General features: G+C 37.0%; 1 protein-coding gene across 1 annotated transcript in view; it reads right to left on the bottom strand.

Annotated features, from left to right (window-relative positions):
• Positions 1-23,337, bottom strand: part of LOC110223091 (uncharacterized) — a 40,161-nt gene extending 16,824 nt beyond the window's left edge. The window contains exons 1-19 of the mRNA XM_078148840.1: positions 23,282-23,337; positions 18,449-18,540; positions 16,783-16,872; positions 16,542-16,660; positions 15,231-15,350; positions 14,935-15,016; positions 14,743-14,801; positions 14,604-14,669; positions 13,771-13,822; positions 10,910-10,991; positions 10,399-10,528; positions 8,077-8,196; positions 5,630-5,788; positions 4,918-5,008; positions 3,252-3,385; positions 2,823-3,113; positions 2,545-2,703; positions 416-706; positions 151-285 (exon numbers count right to left, since the gene is read on the bottom strand). Coding sequence (XP_078004966.1) covers positions 151-285; positions 416-706; positions 2,545-2,703; positions 2,823-3,113; positions 3,252-3,385; positions 4,918-5,008; positions 5,630-5,788; positions 8,077-8,196; positions 10,399-10,528; positions 10,910-10,991; positions 13,771-13,822; positions 14,604-14,669; positions 14,743-14,801; positions 14,935-15,016; positions 15,231-15,350; positions 16,542-16,660; positions 16,783-16,872; positions 18,449-18,540; positions 23,282-23,337 — 2,328 coding nt within the window. The remainder of the gene's footprint in view (positions 1-150; positions 286-415; positions 707-2,544; positions 2,704-2,822; positions 3,114-3,251; positions 3,386-4,917; positions 5,009-5,629; positions 5,789-8,076; positions 8,197-10,398; positions 10,529-10,909; positions 10,992-13,770; positions 13,823-14,603; positions 14,670-14,742; positions 14,802-14,934; positions 15,017-15,230; positions 15,351-16,541; positions 16,661-16,782; positions 16,873-18,448; positions 18,541-23,281) is intronic.
• Positions 23,338-25,535: the final 2,198 nt, after the last annotated feature.

Here is a 25,535-nt window from a genome sequence, read left to right as displayed (position 1 = left end):
TGTAAGAAATGGAAAAATGTTTAGTACAGTTATTTTAGGAGACAGTTAAATAATTATTTTAACTAAGGCCCATGATGCTACCTAACAAGGTCAATGCAGTAAATTCAGAACTCAGTCAGCTATTCAGCACTGAAAAAAAACCAACCTCACCTTTTCTTGCAGTTCAGCACTAGTTTTCTTTATAGCTTCTTTCTCTGAAATGCATTCTTTCAGTTTATCCATTGTGTCTCGGTGTTCCTTCAGATCCATCTGAGCAACTTTTAGTTTTTCTTGCATTTCCAGATCCTTTTGGGAGTGGGGAGGAAGGGAAGACCCATGAAAAATATTTATAGTAAGATTGTACAGACACTTTCTTTTCTGGAATACTAGTCTCTCATGAAACCTGTTATTCGATAGGGGACAAGGTGATGCTTACCTTGGCTATCAGGTCCCTTATGGTTTCTTTGAGTTGGTCCCTCTCTCTGTGAAGAGCCTCTTGTGTCTTTCTCAATTCATCTCTCTCCTCAGTTACAGATGTTGTTTCTTCTAGACTAGCCTGGAGTTTCTGAGCCAGCTCCAGGCTTTCCATCTCTATCCTCTCCAGGGTAGAATCTCTGGACTTTAATTGCTCCTTCAAATGTTCCACCTCATTCACTTTTTCCTGAGCCTCGGTGACTTCTTTTCTACTATTAAAAACTTGCTCCTTTTGCTCCTGAAGCTCTTGAATCTTGTTGCAAATTAAGAAAAAAAGATACAAACTTAGCATAAACCGGAAAATGATAAAGGTTGGAGAAGATGTGGGAAAATTGAAACACCATTTAGAACTATGCCCAAAGGGCTATAAAAATGTGTGTAATTGGGGCAGCAAGGTGACTCAGGGATAGCATTCTGGACTTGGAGTCAAGAGGACCTGAATTTAAATCCAACCTCAGACACTTGAAACGTACTGGCCGTGTGATCTTGGGCAACTCACTTAACCCGTTTGCGTCATCAAAAAAAAAAGGCAAAAATTAAAATGTGTATACCCTTTGACCCAGCTATACCACCTCTAGGGCTGTATCCCAAAGAGATCATAAAAATGGGAAAAGAACCCACATGCACAAAAATATTTACAGCAGCTCTTTCTGTGGTGGCCAAGAATTGGAAATTGAGAGGATGCCCATCAATTTTGGAATGGCTGAACAAGTTGTGGTATATGAATGTAATGGAATACTATTGTGCTGTAAGAAATGATCAGCAAGTGGACTTCAGAAAAACCTGGAAAGACCTGTATGGACTAATGCCGAGCAGAACCAGGAGAACACTGTACACAGTGACAGCCACATTGTGTGATGACTAACTTTGGTAGAATTAGCTCTTCTCAGCAATTCAAGTATCTATTTTATTCGGTTTGGTTTTGTTTCTTCTTTCTTATGGTTACTTCTATCAGTTCTAATTCTTCTTTAACACATGATTAACATGAAAATATGAAAGTTTTTGTTAAAAAACTAAAAATTAATTAATTAGATTGAATTAATTGCCACCACAAAAAGCTGCTATAAATATTTTTGTAATTAAAAATTAAATTAAAAAAACTTTTTCTTGGAGCTCTTGAATCTTGTTTCAAATAAAAAAATTACTTATACTAAACAGTCATGTTCTGAAAGGCCCACTGGGCTACTCAAATACCAAAAGGTCATGCTATATTCACAGCCACAAAAAAATAAACTCAACCTCTACCTCCCAAAACCTTCACCCTATTCCCATTTCTCAACTTTTTACATGTTCAGAAGACTTTTACAACCCTTTCCAAATGTATATTGTTTCCTCTTTAACCCAGATTAGAATAAGAGCATTAAGAGCCCTCTACCCACACCTGCTTCCTATGTATTAGTTCTTCTTTTCATGCCCCCTTTTCCAGACCCAATTTTGTTCTTTATAATTACACAACTCAGCCCCAAACTTACTTTCAAATTACCTTAGTAATAATGACAGTTTTAAGACTACTTATTGTATATTTAAATATTATTAGTAAACAGTTTAACCTTAACGAGTGCCTTACAAGTACTCATTAATGTTCTCCAAGAGAAGAAAGTGAGGCTGGTGACTTTGCACAGCACCTCCTTGCTTAAATCCAATTCACTTACAAGTCATCTCAACACCTTCCTAATTTCATGGTCCTCTGAGAATAAATGACAATTAACAGTATTTCTTCTGGATCAAATTTTCCATTGAGTTCTGGACTTTCTGTTACAAATACCTGAAGGTCTTACAGTTTGTCAAATGCACATTTTTTTTCATTCAGGATTATACTCAGCTTTGCTGGGTAAGCTATTCTTGGATGCAAATATATTCTTGGACAATTAAAGGGCCATACTTGAGGACCTTGAGGGCCACAGGTAGTCTTGAGGCCGAAAGTTCCCCGCCCCTGGTCTAGTGTGTCAAAGGTTATATAAGGGTTCATATTTCCTTTAAGACTATCATAAAGCTTACTTTGGCAAGGTCTACTGTGTTTTCTAATAATATTAAAGCAGTATACATAGAATCCTGTCAGACACTTATTCACCTCAAAAAACCCAAACCTACCTTTTCCTGCAATTCTGCATTGGTTTTCTCTAAAGCTTCTTGACTCTTTGACACTTGATCTGTCTTCTCTAAAATGCTTTCTTCAAACATATCAATCGTCTCTTCATGCTCCTTTAGACACATCTCAGCAAATTTTAGTTCTTCTTTTGTTTCTTGATCCTTTAGTATTAAAGGAAGATCAAAGATTATATTTACAATAGTATTATCATAACATTTCTTTTTCTATTCTAAAAGGCTTGGTTCACACAAGAACATATTTACTACATGGCGATGCTTACCTTGGCTATGAGGTCCCTTATGGCTTCTTTCAGTTGGTCCCTCTCTCTGTGAAGAGCCTCTTGTGTCTTTGCCAATTCATCTCTCTCCTCAGTTACAGATGTTGTTTCTTCTAGACTGGCCTGGAGTTTCTGAGCCAGCTCCAGGTTTTCCATCTCTATCCTCTCCAGGGTAGATTCTTTGGATTTTAATAGTTCCTTCAATTGTTCTATTTCATTCATTTTTTCTTGAACTTCATTGACTTCCCCTCTAATACTAAAAGTTTGTTCTCGTTTTGCCTCAAGTTCTTGAATCTTGTGAGAAACAGAAAAATGTTAAGTACAGTTATGCTTAAGATACAGTCATGCTCCCTATCAAGTTAAAAGCAGGAAAATTCAGAACCCAGTTAGTCTGCTATTCAGCACTGCAAAAAAAAAAAAATCCAGGCCCACCTTTTTTTGTAATATAGCAATGGTTTTCTCTGAAGCTTCTTTCTCTGAAATGAATTCTTCCAATTTGTCAATTGTCTGTCGGTATTCCTTCTGACACATCTGAGCAATTTCTAGTTCTTCCTGTGTGTCTAGATCTTTTGGGAGTGGGAAGGGAAAAGCCAAGAAAAATATTTATAGTAAGATTTTACAGGTAAATTTTTTTTTGGTCATTTGCACAGAATAAGCTAAATTTAGGTTGAATTATCATTTCTATTAAATTTATTGAGCTTACCCATGGGCATGATATTTTTCCAGTTGTTTAGATCTGATTTATTTCTATCTCTTGCTGCTGGGTTTTATTGGTAGTATGTAAAAATGCTGATGATTTATGTGATTCAGTATCCTGCAACTTTGCTTAAGTTAAATAAAGTTTGCTAAAGTAGTTTTTTAGTTGATTCTCTAGGAATCTCTGAGTATACATTATATCATCTGCAAGGAATTATCATTTTTTGTTGTGGTATGAATATAATGCAATATTATCTGCTATAAGAAATGAGTAGGCAGACCTCAGAAAATTCTGGACTTACATGAACTGATGCTGAGTGAAATGAGCAGAACCAAAAAAACATTGTATACAGCAATAGCAACACTGAGATGACTAACTTTGATAGCCTTAGCTAGCTCTTCTCAGCAATGCAAGGATCTAAGACAGCTCCAAAAGACTCATGATGGAAAATGCTATCCACATCCAGAGAAAGAACTACAGAGTGTGAATGCAGAAAGAAGCATACCATTTGCTCTCACTTTGTTTTGTCTCTTCTTTCTCCTGGTTCCTCCCATTGGTTCTAATTCTTTATAATATGACTAATGTGAAAATGTTTAATGCTTGTTTCCTCATTGCCTATTCCAATTCCTACTATTTCGTTTTCTTCTCTTATTGCTCAAGCTAACTTTTTTTTTTTGGCAATTGGGGTTAAGTGACTTGCCCAGGGTCACACAGCTAGTAAGTGTCAAGTGTTTGGTCTGAGGCCAGATTTGAACTCAGGTCCTCCTGACTTCAGGGTGGGTGCTCTATCCACTGTGCCACCTAGCTGCCCCCTAAAGTAACATTATTAGAAATGTTGATTGACAGTGGTGATAATGGACATCCTTGTTTCACCCCTGATCTTACTGGCAGTTTCTAGCTTATCCCTTTTACACAAAATGCTTTCTGGTTTTATATAGACACTATTTACCTTATGGGAAACTCCATTTATTCTTGTGCTTTCTAGTATTTTTAATAGGAATGGGTGCTGCATTTTTTCAAAAGCTTATTTTGCATCTGAGATAATTATGATTTCTTTTAGTTTTGCTATTGATGTGGTAAATTATGCAGATTGTTTCCCTAATAATGATCCAGCCTTGCATTCCTGATATAAATCTCACCTGGTCACAGTATATTATCCTGGTGATAAATCACAGTAATCTCTTTTTGCTAATTTTATTTACAATTTTTCATCAATATTCAACAAGGAAATTTATCTACAATTTTCTGTTTTTGGTCTTCCTCGTTTAGGTATCAGTACCATATTTGTATCGTAATGATTCTGGTGGGACTCATTTGTCTATTTTTCCAAATACTTTATATAATATAGAAATTAATTGTACTTTAAATGTTTTGTAGAATTCACTTGTAAATCCACCTTGCCCTTGAGATTTTTTCTTGGGAGTTCACTGACGGCTTGTTCAATTGCTTTTTCCAAAATGGGATTAAGTACTTTATTTTCCCTTCTGCTAACCTGGGATTTTTGAAAAATATTCCTCCATTTCACTTAGATTGTCATTTTTCTTGACATACAGTTGGGAAAAATAGCCCTAATCATTGCTTTAATTTCCTCTTAATTAGCTGTGAATTCACCCTTTACATTTTTGATACTGATAATTTGGTTTTCTTTTTTGTTTTAAATCAAAGCAACCAAAGATTTATTTTGTTGGTTTTTTCATAAGGCCATCCATCTCTTAGTTTTATTTATTAATTTATTAATTTTCTGAGTTCTGAGCTTCCTGAACACACTATATATGCATTATATGAATCCAGAAAATTTCACATGAAAATATTTCACGTGCAATATTACATAATACATATTTATATATTATGCATATTTTGTATATGATCTACACAAATGTGAACACAAATACTTAATAGAAACCATGCTATAGTTATGATATAAACCATGAAATCATTGATACTCACAAAGAGAAGCATGTAATTATATTAATGCAAATATATATTTGCAAATAAATTATTATATTACAAAAGCATATTCATAGCAACATAATTGCTTTAGAACCTATATATCAATATGAAATAGTGATAACATTACATAAAGATTAATAACATACAATAATTTAAATTTTACCTTCAGATCCTGCTGTAATGTGATGGAAGAGGAGGTCACTAACATCTGTGCTAAATTCTGAACTTTGTCATTTTGAACTTTTTGAAGCAAGTCTTTCTCTTCCAAAAGTAGAGCTAATTGATCTTTCTCCATCGTTTGAATGTGAGTCTCTGAAACAATCTAAATAATATATTTATTTTTTTATTACACTTTTGATTGTTATATTTTTAGTAAAACTACATTTGAAAGACTAAGAAATAACTCAGAACAACAAAAGTATCATTCACATATAAATTAAAATTATAAATTAAAAACAGTACAAGAATCTTCATGGTATAGGACACTACCTGGAGTTAGATCTTGAAGGGTATACCGTATCCATTGGTAGAAACCCAATGGCTTAAAATTTCCCACTGGAAGCCAAAGCAATCAATAACTACGATAATTTTCAAGAATATTTTAAGGGGCAGTTACGTGGCACAGTGAATAGAACACCGGCCCTGGAATCAGGAGTACCTGAGTTCAAAGTCGGCTCAGATACATAACACGCACTAGCTGTGTGACTCTGAGCAAGTCACTTAACCCCAACTGCCTCACCAAAAAAAAAAAATAAGAATAACAATATTTTAAAACACAAATTACACTGATAAACTGGACAAAGGAGGCCACACTACTTACTAGGTGACTATAGTGAGAATCTACAAATTCATATTTTGAAAAGGAAAGGATAAAGACAAAAGAATAGTCCGGTTCTTTATAGCATAGTGATAGGAGTACAAAAAAGGGTCAAAGAAGGGGCAGGACTACTCTACCATGGGAGAGTGTTCTAACAGAATTCTAAACTCTGTTCAGTCATAAATGAAATAAAGTGTAACTATTCTAAAGAACACTAATTAGTAACATTTTGAAGGTTTTTCTGGCTAATTTTTGGGCCATGCCAGTACTATAAACATATGTGGCTTCCCACATGGATGAATAATAAGATGTATTCATGGGCTGATAAATGATTTTAAAAGGAATACTATAGGGATGAGAACAAGGTCTAGTGATCTGGACTTGAAGCATTCTTGCCAGAATGGTGTTGCCCCTTGATATGTTATCTACTTAGTGGTTGGCTCCCAAGGTGGGGTAAGGATTTGTGCCAAAGAGAAATTCATTAAACATGATACATCAATAGATTTGAGACCTCACCAACAAGATTACTCTCACCAGTGGTGCCACTAAACTCATCCAGGCCTTCCCATCTAATGTCATTCTTCTTTATGTCTACTCAATCTTCCCCAGAAACTCAACAGAGGTATTGAGAGCCTTAATCTGGATTTCTTGACATTAAATAGATGCCAATGAAACCAACGGGTGGTCCATCAATTATCCCTCTATTTCACTACCTAACTGACTACCTGGTCTACTGCAATAGCCTCCTAAAATGTTTTCCTGGATTCATTTTTCCTCTTAGAATCTGTCCTTTATACCATTTTTGGAATAATCTTTCTTGGTAATAAATCTATTTCTGGCATTCACTGACAGAGAAATGTAAACACAGTAGGTCCTTAATAGACCTACCCACGTGGTCTATTGCAATAGCCTCCTAAAATGTCTTCCAGGGTTCACTTTTCCCTCTTGTAATCTGTCATTTATACAATTTTGGCATAATCTTTCTTGGTAATAAATCTATTGATGACACTGACAGAAATGTAAATATTGTTAAGTACTTAAGAAATGTGTGTACCGTGAATACCTTGTTGACTGCTCAAACATCTTTAGTGGCTCCGCTCCTTTTCACTTACTTTTGTTGTTCAGGCAGTTAGTGGTATAAAGCTCTTCATTACCCCATTTGAGGTTTCCTTGGCAAAGATATTGGAGTGGTTCACCCTTCCTTTCTCCAGCTCAGTTTTTACATATGAGTAACTGAAGCAAACAAGTTTAAATGACTTGCAACTGGTAGGTGTCCAAAGCTAGATTTGAACTCGGGAAGATGAGTCTGATTGACTTCAGGCCCAGCACTTTATCCACTGTGCCATTTAGCTGCCCCCTTTATCTACTTAATGAAGCTTAAATTCTTCTACATGGTTCTCCACTATCTGACATCAGCCTACCTTACCAGTTTCATACTATTTTCCCATCACAAGGGAAAATTAGATACCTTCCTGTCCCTAAAAGACTTCTTAGCTTCCAAGTTTTTGCTCAGAGTTCCATATATCTGGAATGTCCATATTCAAGTATTACTTCCTCCAGGAAACATTCCTCAATAGTATAAACAGAAACTAGGCATTTTGTACATGAAATATAATAAAATTTCAAAACTATCTCTTGGGGGAAATAAATCCCTAAAAAGCTATTCAATACATTGTTGCAAACTTAGTTTATTGATTCATTTTTAAAGTGTGTTTCATTATTTTCATTATGGATCAATCTTCTTTCTGTACATATCATTCAGTCTACCACTATTCTACATGGTACATACATACCTCCTCTAATTGTTTTTTCAAATCTATTATTTCCTGCTGATATCTTTTCAAGAGAGCTTCATCATCCAATACCTCATTAACGCGAGGTGTATTTTTCATATATTTAGCAGTGCTGGCAAACTGAAGGTGGGGAAAAAAACATTAACTATTATAATCATTTAATTAAATGTATTGAAGGGAGAATATATCAGTAACTATATCCTGATCAATTCAATCCTATAACTGTAACCTGCATCAGCTCCCAATAATTTTCTAGAATGTCAAATATTAATTATAAGATGCAATTGACAAAGTAAATTTCTACTTCACTTAGGCACTTCGGGAAACTTCCACAACCATTTCAATCTGTTGTCTTATTCCAAGGAAAGCAGGCCTTTATACAACTGTCCTTTCATTGCTGCTAAGGTACCTAGGCCAAATCTCATCCCAGAAATAATCACTGCAGCATATATATATATATATAAGAACTCTGAATAAACACGGTATTGGCAGGAATGGAACAGATATAAAAGCCACCATATCCCAATGAGACATAGCTAATAATCCATTAATCAACATGAGGGATACACTTATGAAAAATGAAATGCCAAGTTACTTGATTTCAGCAATTGTGATAATCAAATGTACAAGAAGATTCTTCTCCCAAACCTGCCCCTTTCAACCGAGCTAATCATCTTTACTGCTTCTCATCTAAGTTTGAAACATCATCTTAGACTCTTCCTTCCCTCCGCACATTAAATCAGCTCCCAACAACCAATAATTTCATCTCAAATCCAAATGCTTCTTCTTTTCCTTTCCCATTCCTATCACTTTTCCATAAAGGAGCCATGCAGCAACAGCCTGCAAGCAACATGAGGAGAATTACCATGACAGTCTTCCAAGAAGTCAAGATGGTGTCAAAAGCTTTTGACAATCAGTGATGTGAAAAATACATGTTGAAAATGATCTTTCTTGATATACCATAACCAGTTTACCATCACAAATATGCAGTATCTTGGCACATCTTCACATTTACTTTGCATGTGATAGAAGTATAGAGCCACTCAAGTCAATTCCCTTTGATTATCATCACTTGGTTCTATTCCTTTCCATCCCCTCTTCAGTTTTTCAGCCAGAATACAGCTTTCAATTCCTTACCACATACTGTCTTCTTAACTCTCTGAAACATGGCTGTTGCCCTCACCACCTCTACTAAAACTGTCAAAGAAGCCTTTTCCCTCAGTAGGCAGACTCCTCAACCTCCCTACTATGTCTAACACTGTTAGCCAAGGAAGGGATGGCCTTCTGCTTCCTTGGCTTTCAGGACACTGTACAATCCCAACACTCTTCTCTCTGGATGGCTCCTTTTCTCTTCCACTGTCATGCAAGGTACTCCCTAGTTTTATACTGACCATTTCTATTGCTTCTCCTTTGATTCCCCAGTACCACACACATACTCTATATGCTCTACACAAACTGGTCTATTCATTAAATCCTATATACTGTGTGCTTTTCTATCTCTGCGGATTTGATTAATTTTTGCCTCCTTGAATTTTCCATATTTTGGTCATTAAGGCCCCACTAAAATAGCAACTCTTCTCCAAAGAAGTTCACCTTCACCATAAAAAGGTAGACGTGATTCCTCCATCTTTCATTTTATACATATACACACACACACACACACACACACACACACACACATAGATAGATAGATAGATAGATAGATAGATAGATAGATAGATAGATATTGTCTATGCCCTTTACATAGTCATGTGCCCACTTATCACATTACATTCTAGTTTTCTGAGCATTCCTCATATTCCTTACTAGAGAAGGGCCCAGACTATCTTTGTATTCCATGCACAATGAAATCAACTCTCAACTTAAGATCAGGAGCTCTGTTTGGTTTAGATTCCAAAGAACATGATGCCAACATGCTACTTACACCTGGTCCTTTGTCCACATACTACTGCTTTCCACTTTCATTGTGTCTTGTTATCCCCCGTTTGATTGTAAGCTCCCTGAAGGCAAAGACTTTCTTTTCCTGATTTATAACCTCAGTGCTTAGCATGATGCCTGGCACACAGTAGTCACTTAATAAACGTTGACTGAATTGAATTGTTTAGTCTCGGTAATCTTTTTTTTCTCTGATTTCCAGTAGTAATTGTTTTTTACAAAGTAAAAGAAAAAAAACTCTACTTACTTAGAGTACTAAGTTTCATCAAAAGACACTTAATAAATGTTGACTGAATTGAAATGTTTAATCTCAGTATTATTTCTTTTCCTGAAAAAGATTTCCAGTAGTAATTTTGTTTTTTACAAAGTAAAAAAAAATCTACTTACTTGGAGAGTACTAAGTGTTTCATCAAAAAACAGTGGAGTAATAGTGCAGATAATAAGTGTTTTTGCATTTCCTCCCAAAGAATTCTGGAGAATTTGAGTCAATTTGCTGTCTCTGTAGTTTATGAAGCCACTTATAAAAAATGGGTTTAGGGAGAAAAAAGAAAAGTATCTTTTACATCTTCAATGAAAGAGCATTTATTAAAAAAAATTGTTCCTTAAGCATTAACATAACAAAATAGAACCATCTTTTTCATTACAACATTATATCACGTGTCACACAACTAGCAAAATTATATTTTTATTCATATTCTGCAAGCAACATGAGTAGGCCAAAATCACTACTAAAGGAACTATCCGTATACATGACATTCAGTCATTTACATAATAATGAGTAATGAAGACTGCATAAAATAATGCCTTTTACCTTTGAGTGGCATTGAAAATGCTACCTTTTTCACCCCATTAAGATGTTTTGACATCCATAAGTATATATGTAATGATATAAGCTTACCCAGACTGTCCATCACTAAGCTTCTGGATCACTTGTCCCAATATACACAAACTCCTATTATTGCATCCTTCAAGCCAAACTCCTGCAATTAGAAAAACATCTACATAGATGTGTATATATTCAAATAATCTTAATTCACTTTAATGTTGTACTCATAATGTATATTATAATATTTAATAAAATTTTGAGTATACAACCTTATATCATCTAGAATTAAAAGGCCTAGCTACACAATTTGGCATTAAATCAACTATGTTTTGGTTATTGTGGTGATAATGGGTATTCTCCTTCACTCCTGATCTTAATGGGGAGTTTCTAGCTTATCCTTGTTACTGATAATAATCATTTTAAGGAAAGCTCCATTTATTCCAATGGTTTCTTATGTTTAATAGGACTGGGTGCTATATTTCATCAAAAAGCTTTTTCTGAATCTACTGAAAATCATAATTTTTGTGTTTCTTGCACCAATACTTTTCCTAATATTGAACCAGTCTCGCAATTCCTGGAATAATCCTACCGGGTCATAGTGTATGAACCTTATGTTATATTTCCGTAATTTTCTTGCTAGTATTTTATTCAAAATGTTTACATCAATATTCATAAGAAATTGGTCTACAGTTTTGTTTTAAGAGCAAAAATACCATATTTGTGTTGGAAAAGGAATTTGGGAGGCTTTTTCTTTGCCTATTTTCCCAGATACTTTATATGAGTATTAGAATTAACTGTTCTTTAAATGTTTGTTAGCATTTACCTGTAAACCCATCTGGTCCTGGTTGTTCAGTTTCTTTTTCTATGTTTATTTGTTTATGCTATTTTCTCTTCTAATTTGGCCAGTTTATATTTTTTGTGAATATCCATCCATTTCACTTAGATTGCTAGATTTATTGCCATGTAATTAAGCAAAGTAGCTCCAAATAATTGCTTTAATTTCCTCTTCATTGATGAATTCACCCTTTTCATTGTTGATGCTGTTAACTTGATTTTCCTTTCTTTTTTTCATCAAATTAACCAATGGTTTATTTCCCAACCCCATTAAACTGGATCCTAGTTTTACTTATTGGTTCAAAGATTTTGCTATTAATTTTTATTAATATCCTGATTTTTCAGGATTTCTAATTTTATGTTTGATTTGTTCTTTTTCTAATTTTTTTAGTTACATGCTCAATTCATTGATCTGTTTTCTCTATTTAACTGATAGAAGGGTAAGAGTAAGATTTAAGAATTACCTGCTACCCCCTACAACCTCCCTTCCACAGTAAATCATCTAGTTTGCCCCTTTTATGTTAGAAAATCTATCCCATTTTACCTCTCCCTTCACCATGTTCCAAGTGTATGTTTCTTCCACTTCAAGATTTAAGATTTTTTAATGATTTAATTTTTAAGATTTTTTTTTAAACCATGGCATCATTGTCAACTTATACCTGGGCCCTGTTTCTGTATACTCCTGTCTTAATGATCAAGTTCTTACATGTTACATGTATCATCTTCCATGTAGGAATGTAAGCAGTTTAACCTTATTGAATCCTTTATGATTTCTCTTTTCATGGTTCACTCTTGTATTTGAAAGTCACATTTTCTATTTTTCTTGGCTTTATCTTCATTAGGAATGCTTGAAAGGCCTCTATTTTGTTAAAAATTTGATTATTCTGGGTTATAATCCTAGCTCCTTTACCCTCTGGAATATCAATGCAAGGATCAAAGACATTTCCAAAGGTCTCATGATGGAAAATGCTATCCACGTCCAAAGAAAGAACTATGGAGTTTGATGGCAGATCTAAGCATACTGTTTGCTATTTTTTTCTTCTGTTTTGTTGTGTTTCCTCTTTATTGTGGTTCCTTCTACTGGTTCTAATTCTTCCTTATAACATCACTAATGTGAAAATATGTTTAACAGGAATGTATATGCATAGCCTACATCAGATTGTGCATCATCTTGGGGAAGGAGGTAGGGAGGGAGTGAAGAAGAGGAAAATTTTAGAAACTTATGGAAGTGACTGTTGATAAATCAAAATAAATTAATAAAAAAAAATCAACATGGAGATGGTTCAGTCTCTCCAGATGCCTATCACCTTTTTGATCACTGGAGAGAGATAACCATTTTGAGAATATTCAGTGTTAATATTTATACAGTTTGACAATAATACTAAAGCTCTTGGCTTCTTTCTGCCATTCACCACCATCATAGTGGATGAAAGAAATCTGTATGGGACCAAAAGCCATGGTTTTTTTTCCCCCTGTTTTCCACAGACACCTTACTAGCCTCTCCATGGTTAGTTTGGTCCAAAGAGAGCAGACTCAGATTCAGTCTCAGGTCAGGAATAACCTACTATATCTTCCCATGATGGTAGATCCTGCAAGAGATCTATGAAGAATTCTATGGAAGTTGAACTCTGATGCTTCATTGTAACCTCATGATGACCCTGACAGTGGCTTCTCAAACAATTGTTTTAAGTTCCTTCAAAAGAAAACATTATCTTACTGTCAGAATTCATACAGGAAAAAAATACACATTAATGTCAAAAATGTTGGAAGGCCTTTCAGAAGAGCAAAAACTTAAAGCAGGGGAATCAAACCTGTGGTCTTCACTGTGGCCCACATCGCTTCCAAGTGTGGTCTGAACCAAACTAAAATATAATTGGGAAATATTTAACAAAATAAATAAAAACACCTAAGAACATAGATACTGTTAATATGTGGTTTTCTAAGTCTATATATGGCCTATAGGGATCTTAAGTAGTTATGTACACTTTAGTGGGCCCTATTTCTATTTCAGTTTGACAGTGCCTTAGAGAACATGAGCAAATTCATATTGGAAAGAAACATAAAAGCATAAGAAAAAATGTTTCATGGATTTTTTTTACCTTCAGATCCAGTCTGACTGTCTCTTTCACTGCCTGCAAGATCAACCAGATCCTGCAAATGCAATAAATTGAATGTTGAGGAAAGTTAAAAATCTTTCAAATATGAAAAGTAAAAGACACCTAACCAACTGATTTCTACAGTGTATCTCTCACTCTTTCTCTCCCCTAGGAATAGGGAGTTATGGTTTATTTAGACTATAAATCCAGGGGATTAGAAAGATGTAAGTGAAATCTACATAAGAAAATTCACTGGGATATGAGTCTATCTGTTGTGGGCATCCCTAAATGCTTACAAAATTAGTCTTTAAACACAATTTATATTCAAAAATTATAAGATCCACTTCTCAGGGATCCATAACCTGCATTTGGGGTGGGTCAGATTCAGACGCAGCACTAAGAGAAAGGTGGGAAGGTGACATCCCTTGTTTCCCTCCCCACTCTCCTTTTCACCTTATTCTGCATTCCATTCTGATGGGCTGGCAAACCAATTAGTTCATTATAAGATGTCAGCTGATAAGTTCTTCAGGTATGATCCCTTCCTAACTATATTTGGAACTTAAACTCAAAGACAAAATGATGAAACTACTAAGACAAAGGTGATGAAGGTATTGATATTTAATGAAGTAGATTGAGAAGTTATATTCCAAGAGGTTCCCTAAGGATTTTTCTATAAAATTTCACCCATTATTCAAATATTACGGACACAGTTCATATGCAAAACTGTAATGCAATGTAATTTGATTACATTTATATTTAAGAAAATTGTCAGAGACTTAATTAAATTCAACTGTTTTAACCTGTATTGAAAAGGGTCATTCTTAAGTAAGACTTACCAAATGAGATACCATGACAGCTCCATCAGAGTTGAAAGCGTCACCCTTTTCTCTACTTTCCAAAATCTAGGTAGAAAAGGCAACTTGTAGGAAAATCAATATACTCTTAATTGGAAAGTTAAAAAAAAAAACTACCTACCATTCTGAAAATTGTATGGGAACGAGTACTTCTCTGACTCATTTTTGTCTTCCTGTTTCCTGCAAAATGATTCATATTTGAACTAAAAGTACTGAAGTCACTGAAATATTATGCTAAATTTGTTTCATTTAAAAAGTTATAAAAGACAAATTTCATTGAAAAAATTTTTAAGAATATAGCAAGAAGTCTTACTCTCTCCTTTCTTGATCCACTGCAGAGTCAGCTCTGGTGTGGAAACCACCTCTTCTGTGAGATCAGCTACATACACATTTCTCTGTAACAAATTTAAATCACAGGGAGATTAGTTAGAGAGGTGTAATATTAACTCCTCTAATGAAAGCTCTAATCTCTAGGTCCTTCAACCAAATGCAAAAACTTCTAGTATTTCATAAATTTTGAAGGAATTCTTTTTACAGAGGCAAAAAATAGTGATATGTAAAGCAACATTGAATGTTAAAGGGTGAAAAATATAACTGCAAGTTACTTACATTGAAATCTTCCCGAATTTCTAAAGGTTTCCTTTTCCTGCTGTCACAGAGTAAATCTGTTATAGTTTCATTGTAAATTTCCATATAGGATACACGTAAAAGAAATTCTCTTTCAGGAATCTAGAAGGGAAAAAAAGTTTAGAAAAAGCTATCAGAAAGCATCCAAGGAAGAGAATCTAATACTAATTGTTCCTGTGCATTCATGAGGAAAAGATAGGCCATTTTCTATAAAAGACTATATAGGCTACTCATTCACAACTTTTACCCTTCAACATTACACTTATACTTTCATTTAAAAGGGAGTAAAGAAGGTATATTTGTGAAGTAGGTGAATAGCTGCACCATCACCTAATGAACATCTCTATGCTGCATATCTCTGTACCACTTCTTAAAAGGTTTCCTGAATTTGTTTTGAGTTGCCCTACTTTCCAGAGATAAAGCTAACTTAACAGTGACTTTTGCGACTGAATTCCTCAGTATAAGGAGCTCCCAAATGCATGTGCCTTTCTCTTGTAATAAATCAGATTACCCTTATCCCACAGAGTTTTAATATTGGTTAGCAGACTTCACAATTTAAAATCAGCTTTCATATACATTATTTTATTTGGTCTTTATAATGCATGAAATTCAAGTGTTATCATCCCCATTATACAGTTGAGGAATCAGGTTTATTCTGCTGAAGTGACTTGGCCAAGATTACACAGCTCTTGCATGCCACTGTCCCCACCCACCCATTCGTTCCTTACATTTTATTTTGCATTTATGGAGGCAGGCATGGCACAGCAGATAGACAACCATCCTCAACGTCAGGAAGACCTGTGTTCAAGCACCACCTTTGATATATCCTGGCTGTGAGACCCTGGGCCAATCACTTAACCTTTTAGTGCATCAGGAACCTAAGACTAGAAGCTGAAATCCCTATCTGCTGCTCTCTCTACTGCTGATGGCTCCTCCCAGGCCTGTGCTGGTAAATGTTTAACTCTCCAAAAAAGATACATACACATTTATTACAAATTTTACTGATAGAAAGGATATGTAGCAAACAACTCAAAACTAGTAAGATATCTAATACTCTTTATCATAAATTCCATACAGTCATTAAATGCTTTTGTTGATTTTTGCTGACCTCTTGTTCAGGAAGGGACAGGGAAGAAAAGAAAAATGTGAATCTATGCTCTGTCTGCTCTGGGTCAGCACTGACATAAGACAGCTATAACTGAAATATATTATGAAAGTTTTTCTGTTCAGTGATGATTATTATCCTCTTAACCTACATCCTTGATCTGCTGCTAATTTAGCTAGGTAACTTACCTCCTTAATCTTTATGAAAATATCATTAATTGCTTTGGGTATTACACCCAAACCATCTGCGGAACCCATCATTGTATAGGTTTTTCCTGAAGCAGTCTGTCCATAGGCAAATATGGTACCTGGGAAAAGGAACAAAAAAACCTCATCTAAATGTCCAAGGCTCAAAGTAGTCACTTAAGAAATAATTATTAAATAACCCAAGGCAATCACAAAGTTTGGACAGCATACATCAAAACCTTACCATTATAGCCCTGTATGGCAGAACGTATAATTGGTACTGCCATTTCTTCATATACCTTTTCCGTAGTTTCATTGGAATGAAACACACGATCTAAAGAGAAGTAGACAAGAGCTAGTATACCAGATGCTTCCCTGTAAGTCAACAATGTTTACAAAAGTGATGTCAAACTCAAAAAGAAATGGAGACCACTGCACTGTACATAAGGATCAGCAAGGCCTCACATTGACTTAGTTAAAATGTAACAATATCTATGTTACTGTATTTTTATTTTGTTAAATATTTCCAGTTACTTCTTAACTTGGTTAGGGAGTGTTGCAGGCCAAGTGTTTGACATTCCCAGGTTACAATATTATAAGATAGTTGATGAAATAGAATATTAAAGTCTTAGAAGTATTTTAATGCCATAGCTAAAACAAGATCATGGAATCAAAGATATATATGAGCTGGGAGGGATGTTGGACGTTACTTCTACACCCTCATTATAGGGGAGAATAATGACCTGCCCAAGATCACACAGATGGTATAAGGCAGAGCTAGGAATTAAACTCAGGTCCTGCCATTTCACATCTATTCTTTTCCATTACACAAAGTGCCAAGTGACTGAATTGCAATTCAACATAATAAACACTTATTAAGCACTAATAACGTATCAGACGATAGGCCAGCAATATTAAAGATTATTCAAATAATTTTAGTTCTAAAAGTTTTCTAAATGTTTGGGTCTTCTGTAAACTGCACCATCTTTATGATCGTAAAGTTATAGAGGGTCCATATTGCTAATCTGTCATGATTTAACCCTACCAATGGATCTGAGTGGCACAGTGGTTAATGCAATGGGCCTAGAGTCGGGAAGACCTGAATTCAAATCCAGCCTCAGACACTTATTAGCTGTGTGACCCTGGGCAAGTCACTTAATCCCATTGCCTAACAAAAACCAACAACAAAAAAATTACAGGAGCCGGTGAGGAGAGAAGGTACATGGAGAGAAGGTAAACCAGGACTGAGTGATGCACAAAAAGCCAGAGACAATCAAGTATGCAGGAGTAGAGGGTGATTAACAGTGTCAAATGAAGCAAACAGGACAGGAAGGATTGGGATTGAGGAAAGATCATCCTGGCAACTAAGAGATCATTGTTACCCATAGTGAAAACAGTTTTCCTTGAAGCCCCAACTGAGGGAGGGGAGTGATTTGTAGTGGACCCACTCAGGCCAATTTAATCACTTTCTCCAGAAGTATTTAAAAGAACGGACACAAAAGTAGAAGTCAAATGGTAGAGGACAGGCTAAATGTCAGCTTTACTAATAGAACAACAGTATACAAGCATTTCAAATGAAAGTTTGGTACTCAAACTCTTAGGGCCACAACTAAGTCATATCAAGCAGATTAACATTTACACATTTCCTTTGTTTCCATTCTTGGGAATCTGTTCTTTAATGCCCAATCCAGTATTCACATGCGTTATCGTGTTTTTTAAAGCTAAATAAATGGACCCTTAGAAATTCCTTAAAAATCTTACCGAGGAGCAGCTAGGCGGCACAGTAGGTAGAGCACCGGCCCTGAACTCAGGAGGACCTGAGTTCAAATCCGTCTTCAGACCAAACACTTACTACTTATGTGACCCTGCACAAGTCACTTAACCCCAATTGCCTTAAAAAAAAATCTTACCAAAACTAAAGGATCTTGTTCCATCAGTCTGAGAAATCAGTCTCTCTTCAGTCTTCCAGTGAAGTTGTGCGGCATCACCTAGGTCTTGTTCTCTAAAAGACAAAGTCCTCATTTACTATTATTCCTATCTCAATGCACATTTGCACAACTTTAAAATGATGCCCTAAAACAAATTCTGGAGTGGGAAAACCCACAAAAGGATGGAGGGAAACAATTGTCCAGTCCAAGACAACTTGGAAGTTCAGTAGGAAAGGTCCATCTCACTGGGGTGAGAGTGGAGCACAGTCCAGTACAGACCAAGAGCTTGGAAAGACAGTTGGGAGTGAATGAATTGGCAGAGATGGCTTCTGGAGGGTAACAGGGTCTCACAACTGGTCAAAAAGAGATCACATAGGGCCCTTTGTTGGCACTGAGTGCCAGGCTCTGTACTCTATATTTCTTGTATCATCAATACTTAGTCCAGAGTCACAGTCCTGCGGTGGGGTCCTTCCTCACAGTTCCATAGTAGAAAAGAGTGCTTGTGGTCACTCACAGACCAAAACACAGGAGACCAGGAGAACAGTTACACAGCTCTTCTTACAAAAACAAAGAAGTGAAAACTTATAGACCCCCAGAGCTAGTTCCAAAAACAGCAACGTAAAAAACCTGGAACTTGGGAGAGTGTCCACTCCTATCCAAGAGTGGTGGCCAACTTTAAGATCAAGTTAAAGTCAAGAAATAGGCTTGAAAATGAGCAAACAACAAAAAAAGGCATTGACCAGGGAAAGTTACTCTGGTGACAGGGAAGATCAAAACACTCAGAGGAAGACAATGAAATCAAAACACCTACATGCAAAGATTTAAAGAAAAATGTGAATTGGTCAAGCCCCCAAATAACTCCTGGAACACCTCAAACAGGTTTTAAAAATCAAATAAGATAAGTAGAGTAAAAACTAGAAAAAAGAAATGAGAGTGATGCAAGAAAATCATGAGAAGTCATAAAAGATACTCAAGAAAATAACACTTTAAAAAAGGGAATAAGCCAAATGATAAAAAAAAGGTACAAAAATCCAAAGACAACTCCATAAAGAGCAGTATTGGCCAAATGGAAAAAGAGGTACAAAAGCCAGCTGAAGAAAATAATCCCTTAAAAATTAGAATGGGGCAAGTGGGCAAGTGGAAGTCAGGGAAAAAATATTTTAAAATATGAAACATTTCATCAGAAAAATCAAAGTACCTGGAAATAGATCAAACTAAGAATTATTGAACTCCTGAAAGCCATGATCAGAAACAGAGTCTAGACATTATCTTTCAAGAAATCAAGGGAAACTACTCTGATATCTTAGAACCAGAGGATAAAATAGAAACGGAAAGAATCCACCAATCTCTCTTTTTTTTTTGGCAGCTAGGGTTAAGTGACTTGCCCAGGGTCACACAGCTAATAAGTGTCAAGAGTTTGGTCTGAGGCTGGATTTGAACTCAGGTCCTCCTGACTTCAGGGCAGGTGCTCTATCAACTGCGCCACCTAGCTGCCCCCACTAATCACTTTCTGGAAGAGATCTCAAAACAAAAACTCCCAAGAATATTACAGCAAAATTCTAGAGTACCTAGGACAAGGAGAATATTGCAAGCCGCCCAAAAGAAACAATTCAAATATGGAGGCACTACAGTGAGGAAAACACAAGATTTAGAAGCTTTGAATATGATTCTAGAAGTCAAAGGAGCTGGAATTACAACCAAGAATCATCTACTCAGCAAAACTGAGCATAATGCTTCAGGAGGAAAAAAAATAGACATTAAATAAAAAAGGACTTTCAAGCATCCCTGAGAGCAGCTAAGTAATAGTGGACATAGAGAACATAAGTGATATAGTGGAAAAAATGCCAGGCCTGGAATCAAGAAGATTCATCTTCCTGAGTTCAAATCTGGCCTCAGACATTTCCTTAGCTGTGTGTCCTTAGACAAGTCACTTAACCCTGTTTGCTTCAGATCCTCATCTGTAAAATGAGTTGGAGAAGGAAATGGCAAACCACTACAGTGGTTTCTTTGCCAAGAAAACCCAAAATGGGGCATGAAGAGTTGGACATGACTAAGAAATGATTGAACAACAAAAAAGCATTCCTGACAAAAAGATCAGAGCTAGATAGATAGAAAATCTGACTTCCCAATACAAGACTCAAGAGAAAAGTAAACAAGACAGAGAAATCATAAGGAATTCAATAAGGTTAAACTACTTACATTCCTACATGGAAGATGATACTCGTAACTCTTAAAAACTTTATTATTAGGGCAGTTAGAAAGAGTATGCTAGACAGAGAGTGTATATGAATTGATTATGATGGGATGATATCCAAAAAAATAATATTGAGGGGTGAGAAAGCAGGGGAAGGGAGAGGTGGAATGGGGCAAATTACCTCATATGAAAGAGGCACTAAAGAGTTTTTACAGTGGACAGGAAGATGGAGGGTGGTGATGGGCAATGCTTGAATCCTACTCTCATAAGAATTGGCTTAAAGAGGGAATAACTCAGTTGGGTATAGAAATCTATCTTACCCTACAGGGAATGAGAAGGGGAAGGGAGAAAAGAAATGGGGGGCTGGGGAGGGAACTGATAAAAGTGAGGGCAGACTGGAGGAGGCGATAAAAAAAAACAATTGAGGGGTAAGAAAGTGGGATGCACTGGGAGAAGGGGGAAGTGAGAGGGAGAATGGGGTAAATTATCTCACATTATCTCCACTACAGTGGAGAGGAAGATAGATAGGGCAATGCTTAAATCCTCTCATCAGAATTGGCTCAAAGAGGGAATAACATACTAAACTGGGCATAGAAATGTATCTTATCCTACAGGGAATTAGGAGGGGAAGAGGGAAAAGAAGTGGAGGGAGATTGGGAGAGGTGATGATGAGAAGCAAAAAATTTGAGGTGGTTCATGGTGAAAGGAGTAAAAATAGGTATGGTAAAAAATAGGATGAAGGAAATACAGAGTAATCATAACTGTGAACCTGAATGAGATGAACTCACTCATAAAACAGGAGACAGCAGAATGGATTAGAAACTAGATTTAGAGAAATTAGATTAGAAACTAGAATTAGAAATTCAACAACATATTGTTATCAAAAAACATACTTGTAACAGAGAGAAACAGAAAAAAGGGGCTGAAGCAGAATCTGTTATGCTTCAGCTGAACTATTTGTGGCCTGGCTGCTAACTTTGTCTCTGGGCCTCAGTTTCATCCTCTGTAAAATTAGGAGCTTGACCTTGATCATTAGGATGAAGGTCTATGTGTGTAAAGAATCTAGATCTGGTGACACTGGGCTAGTCCTTCTTGTTTGTCCTTAGTTCTCCAAGGACCATGACATCAGGGAGGTGATGCCATGATATGAAAGTGAATTGGATTTTAAGGAGGGAGGGCTGTGCAAAGTCAGCCTCACTTTCTCCTCCAGAGTCAAATGGGTTCAGTGGCAAGGGGAGATGACTCCCCATTCAGTAATTAAAGCTAATTAAGAAATGAGACAAAAGAATGGCCTCTTCTACCAAAAAAAAAAAAACAATCTGGGAGGGGAAGACCCTCAGGGTTTCTGTCCAAACAGAAACAAATGCTAATTACATTCACTCAGACCCAAATAGGGCCCAAACAATGATCAAGAGGGGCTTGGCCATGGACCTATAGTTGGGTTGAAGGTGTGGTCCAAAGCAAAGTAATTAAGCCAGTAAAACACGATATTTAGGGAGGCTCAAAGAGATCAAAATTTACATTCCTTTGGGCAGAGCACACACAAGTAAGGGTATAGCAAGGGACTGCTATAATTCCATAGCTGAAAGGTAGCTACTTATTTCAAAGGCCAGTAGTGCAACTCATTCATTTTTTAGATAAGCAAAGTAAGCAAAGGTAAGAAGGGGAAGTGACTTGCCCAAAGTGACATAGTTTCAAAGGCTCAGGTCCTAAGACTCCAGGAACCACTAATTTTCCTTCTTTACCTCCTTGTCTTGTAAAACAGGGGGAGGAGTGCTAGAAAAGATGGGCACTAAAGACCCTCCTAAATTTTCAACTCATGAGATGTCTTATGACAGCCAGGTGGTGCATTGGATAAACAGAGTGCTAGGCCTGGAGTCAGAAGACTCCTCTTCCCTCTGTTCAAATCTGACCGACCACACTTACTGGCACTGTGATACTGGGCAAGTCACTTAATGCTGTTTGCCTCAGTTTCCTCATCTGTAAAATGCACTGGAGAAGGAAATTGAAAACCATTCCAGTAGCTTTGCCAAGAAAAATGTGCTCACCAAATGGGCTCACCAAGAGTTAGACAGGACTGAAAACCACTGCACAACAAAATAATCCCAAAAATTCCTTGGAGAAGCCGTTTAGTGGAATTTGCTCATCTGTAAAATGAGGGTAACAGTAACTACTCTACAAGGTAGTTGTGCGGGTATCAAAAGGAACACTTTATGTTGACTTTTATTTAGAAGCTTGGAGAGGAAAGTCAAGTCAACAAGTATTGTGTGCCAGACGCTCTGATACGAACTGGGAATACAAAGAATGGCAAACAAACAAGAAAGCTAAATCCAAGTCCCTACTCTTAATCCTAAATCCCTCAATCTAATGGGGTAAGAGAGGGACAACGAACAAACAACTCTGTGCACACAAGATACAGACAGGATAAACTGACAGAGAGCTCAGAGGGAAGGTACTGGCATACGCAGCAGTCAAGGTAAGAGGGAGCGGCCACTACCCGCACTTTCTGCCCCACGCTAGGCCTTCCCTAAGGGATGAATGTGAAAGACTAGGAGACCAGACATCGATTCTGCCCCCAGCCCCACCCCTGCTCCTGGGACCTGGATCTCTAGAGGGCTCACCTGCTAATGAGTGGCCTCACTCGAACACAGACGGTGACAGCGCCTTCGTCCGCCATACCGAGGTCACAGGTAGACAGTAATTGAAGTGTCTGGAGAACCAGGAGGCCCGCCAACCCATTTTAAATACCCCCGACAGCCCGTCTGATTGGCCCGGTGCGCTGTGACGTCATGGCTGGGAGGGCCAATCCATCCAGAGGCCAGAGGCCGATGGGGGTGGAGCCAGCACAGAGAGGTCTCATTTTCACCTGTTCGCATCCCGCTGGCCAGCTGCGGGTGGATGGGACTGGCTGGTCCGCTGGATTCAGCGCTTTCTCTGCGGGAAAGAGGTGCTGGAGACCTCTTAGTTCCCTTCCTTGACTCGTAGTGAGAATCAATCACTGTGCCAGAAATGTTATCATCTGAGAGTTGACCCTGCCCCGCACCACCGATTAATACCCAGAGACCCAGCGTTCCCTGAGGACATTCCCTGGCCATTCAGAGCCAACTGGTTACCCTTGAAAACGGGCTAGCCCTGGATTTTCTCCTAAAAAAGTAGGGAGGAGGGTTGTGCCTTGGTGGAGACCAAATGTGGCACCCTCCTAGATGATTTTTCCACTAATATGACCTGCTATGTAGCCCACCCATGCTATCCCTCTGGGACAGAGTCCTTCCGAAGGAGGAAAGCAATTTCTGGTTTTCATTCTCCTCCATATTCAGCGACCATAGTCTTGCCCTCCCAATTTCATTCTCATCGAGACCACTAGACTTGCTGAGTCATGCCCAGCCATGAACAGAGCCCGCGTCAACCTAAAAAGAAAGGAAATTATTGAATGATAGCTGAGCAATGACATGGAAGCAAAATTTTGGAGGAAGAGACTAAATCTGCTCCCTTTCCCAAACTCTCTTTTCGGGGGGGGGGGGGTGGATTAATGAAGGGGTGCACTTCATTGAAGAAGGTGGTCTGAGATGTGTATTCTTAGAAAGAGGCATGATAAGACAGCATTATAGTAAAAACTAGCTAGCAGTCTACTTAGGACTAGTCTCATTTGCTAATATAAGGAGAACACAAAGATTTATGATGGACTTTCACAAAAGTCACTGACAAGTGTGCCTGATAAAGGAGTGTGACACAGGAATGATAGCTTACAATCCTGCTACTACTACTTAGGCTCGTTCTTGTCCCTAGCTTTCTTTGCTTCCCGCTCCCAGAGAACATTGTAGGAGGTGGGGTTAAGTCTGAGGGAAGGTTAGTGCCCACAAAACTCTTGTTGAGTCCGGGGTGGGGGGGATAAAGTCCTCAAAACTGGTTTTGAGAACACAGACTCATTGAATCAAAAGTTTAGAACTGGAAGGGACCTTAGAGACCCCTAAGTCTAACCCCTCATTTCATAGATGAGAAAAATGAGGCTGAGGCTCTGCTTGGAGGTCTGGAGGGTAGAACAATAAATTCTTCCCAAAACCTTTCTTTATAGGGGGCTAAGAACTTCTAGAACTTTCAGCTACTTCTCCATTTAAAAAATTTATTTATCATTTTATTTTTCCTCAATTACTTGTAAAAACAATATTCATTTTTAAATTTTTGAGTTCCAAATTCTCTCCTTTCCTCCCTGTTCCCTTCATTGAAAAGGCTAGCAATTTGATTTAGATTACATAAGTTTAGTCATACAAAACACATTTCCATATTAGTCATGTTGTAAAAGAAAACAAAGATTAAAAAAAAGCAAGAAAAATAAAGAAAGTACAAAAAATATGCTTCAATCTGCATTCAGACTCCATCACTTCTTTCTCTGGGAATGGATAGCATTTTCCATCATAAGTCCTTAGGAGTTGTCTTGGATCATTGTGTTGCTGAGAACAGCTAAGTCATTCATAGTTGATCATCATACAGTATTGCTCTTACTGTGTACAATGTTCTGGTTGTACTCATTTCACTTTGCATCAGTTCATATACATCTTTCCAGGTTTTTCTGAGAGCATCCTGCTCATCATTTCTTATAGCACAGTAGTATTCCATCAAAATCATATATCATAGCTTGCTCAACCATTCCCTGATTAAGGGGCATCCCCTCAATTTCCAATTCTTTGCCCTCAGAAAAGTGCTGCTATAAATATTTTTGTACATATATGTCCTTTTCTTTCTTGGGTTGTTTTTTTTTTAATCTCTTTTGAGATGCAGACCTAGTGGTGGATATTGCTAGGTCAAAGGATATGTATGGTTATATAACCCTTCAGGTATAGTTCCAAATTGCTCTATGTAATGGCTGGATCAGTTCAC

The sequence above is a fragment of the Phascolarctos cinereus genome, unplaced genomic scaffold (assembly GCF_003287225.1).
Source record: "Phascolarctos cinereus isolate Bilbo 61053 unplaced genomic scaffold, phaCin_HiC Scaffold_9;HRSCAF=440, whole genome shotgun sequence".
Lineage (NCBI taxonomy): Eukaryota > Metazoa > Chordata > Mammalia > Diprotodontia > Phascolarctidae > Phascolarctos > Phascolarctos cinereus.
This window is presented reverse-complemented; position numbering and strand designations above follow the sequence as displayed.